A 3557-nucleotide genomic window follows, 5' to 3' on the forward strand; every position below is an offset into this window, starting at 1 on the left:
ACTTAAACTATTAGGGATATTTTAGTCATTGCATACAAGTCAACCATCAATTTCGAATTAAGGAGCGGTGTGCTTCGTAAAACAAAACATAGGGGGGTCCTTGCTAATATTTTTAACACGAGGACTTTTTTGACAATTCAAAATTACACAGGGGGTTTTATGCAATTAGCTCATTCTTTTGATTAGGACCGTACCATCTCGTGAGTTTAACTACTATGATATAAAATAAGCCCATAAAGTATAGGGGACCCGTGTTATGCGTCTTTTCTCTTGATATCATATGGAAAGCATTGATTTCGCGTTGAATATGAAGCCATAAATCGATAAGTTTTTCTTGTTGTTTTGCTTGCATGGTTGACTTATTATTTAGAGTTGAAAGTCAACTCCCTTTTTTGTGTGGGTCGACGTACTTTCTCTCTCTCTCTTAGCTAAAATCCTATATCAAGTAAGTGTGCACTCCGTTGAAATCAAACGCGTTTGTCCAGCAGCAAAGTTTGAAAATAGTGTCACGTAAATAACTCCACACTTCTAATCATTGGCCTATAAAAATAGATCAAAATCCATGCAATTTCAAAATCATCATCCAATTAATTAAATTTGATTAAAATCTCATGGCTTCTCTTACAAATAATTCATTTCTCACTCTATCCATAATAGCATCACTTCTTTTCAGCTGCAGCAATGCACAGCTCTCGCCGAATTTCTACGCTTCCACATGCCCTAATCTGCAACTCATAGTGCGGAACGCTATGAGAGAAGCCATCACTCAAGAACTCAGGATCGGTGCATCCATCCTCCGTCTGTTCTTCCACGATTGCTTCGTTAATGTACGTAACAAATTGCGCTCGTTTAAATTAATTATTATCGGTCACTTTTTCTTATTTTTTTAAAATTGTTTTGTTAATTGATGTAATTAGGGTTGTGACGGATCGTTGTTGCTAGACGACACAGCCACATTCACTGGGGAAAAGAATGCGTTTCCGAACCGGAATTCGGTGAGAGGTTATGAATTGATCGACACTATCAAGACTCGTGTGGAAGCTGCTTGCAGCGCCACGGTTTCTTGTGCGGATATTGTGGCCTTGGCTGCAAGAGATGGAGTAGGCTTGGTAATTACTACTAATTCACTACGTAAATTATCGGTTAATATATACAACTTTATATTGCATGCAATTCTAGCTAGCTTTATATTATCTATAATTTTCCTACTTCATTGCATATTCAAGTTTTTGCAGTTGTGACATATGCATTATCATAAAATCAACATGGATTATATACATTATCGAATGAATTCTCTTACGAGCGTGTGCTATTACGTCGAAATGTATCTGAATTTACCTCATCGAGTTATAGTTATATTTGTTACCAATTATACGCTCTCTCGTTTTTGTATAAGCCAAACTCACTTTCTCATATAATTTATTTTACAATCGAATTCCTTCTACTTAAAAATAAAAACCTAAACATCTACTAAGCATTAGCCTAGTAATACCAGGAGTCATTCTCATAACGATGTTAGGTAAGATGATGTTGGAGATTCGAATCTTTTGAGTGCGTTCAAGGCCGTATTATAAGGCTAAAAAGAAAAAAATAGATAATATATATAAAATTAGACAATTAAAATTTGAATAGAATCCAATTTCATACTTGATACAATGTTATATAGGTTAAACCTCTATAAATTAATACAGCTGGGACTAACAAAATTCTATTACTTTAGTGAAATATTAAATTATCGAATTAATAATTTAGTAGGTGGGACTAACAAAATTCTATTAATTTAGTGAAATATTAAATTATCGAATTAATAATTTAGTAGGTTCTTACCGTGTAGAGACCAGAATAAACTATTATTTAATCGAAGTTATTAATTTATCGAGGTTCTATTGTATATGCATGACCAGTTGATCCCCATGAGAAAACTATTCTATTATTGGACATGTAGATGGGAGGGCCCACATGGACGGTCCCCGTCGGAAGAAGGGATGCGAGAACCGCCAGCCTGAGCGGCGCGAACTCCGAAATCCCTGCGCCGTTCGCCAGCCTGGCGACCCTCATCACCATGTTCGCCGCGAAAGGCCTCTCCGCCCGCGACATGGTGGCGCTCTCCGGCGCCCACACCTTCGGGTTCGCGCAGTGCGCCACCTTCCGCACGCGCATCTACAACGAGACCAACATCAACCCGGTGTTCGCCGCCAACCGCCGCGGCGTCTGCCCCACCACCGGCGGCGACACCAACCTCGCCGTCCTCGACGTGCAGACTCCGAACCGGTTCGACAACAACTACTACACGAACCTCTTGACCCGGCGCGGGCTGCTTCACTCCGACCAGGAGCTCTTCAATAATGGATCCCAGGATTCGTTGGTCAGGTTTTACAGCAGTAATTTAAATGCTTTCAGGGCTGATTTTGCTGCGGCGATGGTGAGGATGGGGAATATTAGCCCACTCACTGGGGCTAATGGAGAGATTAGAAGGAACTGCAGGCTTGTTAATTAACTACTTATTATTAATTAATTAATACTTGCGAGTGTTAATTGTGCATGGCTTGTTTATTGGTGTAACAATTGTGAGATTTTTTGCTTTTTTAAGTTTCATTGTGACAACGTTGTAATTGTGCAAAATAAGTGAATCTACACTCATCATCATGTGATTTCGTATAATTAAATTTTAATAGATATCAAATTGCTGTCACGTTGTGTATCTTCTATCTTTTTTATTATTAAAATGTTACGATTCGATTTATATATAGATCGATTCAAATCTTAAAACAAATCTTAAATGTCAAAAAATCGATCACATCTTACGATTTACGATTCGTTTCTTACGATTTACGATTTAAGAAAATTTTAATTTATTATATTATTTATAATAAATTTCAATTAAAAAAAGACTTTAGACTTTAACTAGAAATCGTTAATGTGATTATTACATTATTGTCAACACTTTATTAGGGATGGCAACGGGTCGGTTTTGGGCCGGGTTTGCCTAAACCCAAGACCCGACCCACGAAAAATATATAAACCCAAGATCCACCCCAACCCGCTTTAGCTTAGACCCAGACCCGCCCCAACCCAGACACTAACTAAACGGTTCTGACCCGCCAGACCCGCTAGACCCATTAACATACAAAAAGTTTAATATTTTTTAACTTTCATAACATTTTGCTTGTATGTTTTTACGAAATAATCTCAATACTAAAATACAATATTTTAAAAAATCTCTACAAGTGACATAACATGAACATTAAAATTACAATTAATTATATTTAACTTCGATAATAAGTAAAATTCAAAATACAAGACAATTAGCGGTTGTCGACAAGTGATATTACTCACGATAAATGAGATTCGAAAAATAAAACAGTGAAAATAGGTAAATGAGAATAGACAAGATGGAAATTGATAGTTTGATAAATGAGAATATATATATATATATATATATATATATATATATATATATATATATATATATATATATATATATATATACGGGTCGGTTCTAGGTCGGTTCCAATAAGACTCGTAACCCGACCCAGAACCATCTGGTTCTAGAAATT

At 36.5% G+C, this 3557-nt stretch overlaps 1 protein-coding gene across 1 annotated transcript; it reads left to right on the forward strand.

Moving 5' to 3' along the window:
- The first annotated feature begins 524 nt into the window (after positions 1 to 524).
- Positions 525 to 2692, forward strand: LOC105953769 (peroxidase P7). The gene is made up of 3 exons (XM_012977447.2): positions 525 to 827; positions 918 to 1109; positions 1946 to 2692. Exons 1-3 carry the CDS (start codon positions 612 to 614, stop codon positions 2495 to 2497), a joined length of 960 nt encoding a protein of 319 aa, XP_012832901.2. The 5' UTR covers positions 525 to 611; the 3' UTR covers positions 2498 to 2692.
- Positions 2693 to 3557: the final 865 nt, after the last annotated feature.

The sequence above is a fragment of the Erythranthe guttata genome, chromosome 13, assembly GCF_056151865.1.
Source record: "Erythranthe guttata isolate IM_541 chromosome 13, IM_541, whole genome shotgun sequence".
In the NCBI taxonomy this organism is placed as follows: domain Eukaryota; kingdom Viridiplantae; phylum Streptophyta; class Magnoliopsida; order Lamiales; family Phrymaceae; genus Erythranthe; species Erythranthe guttata.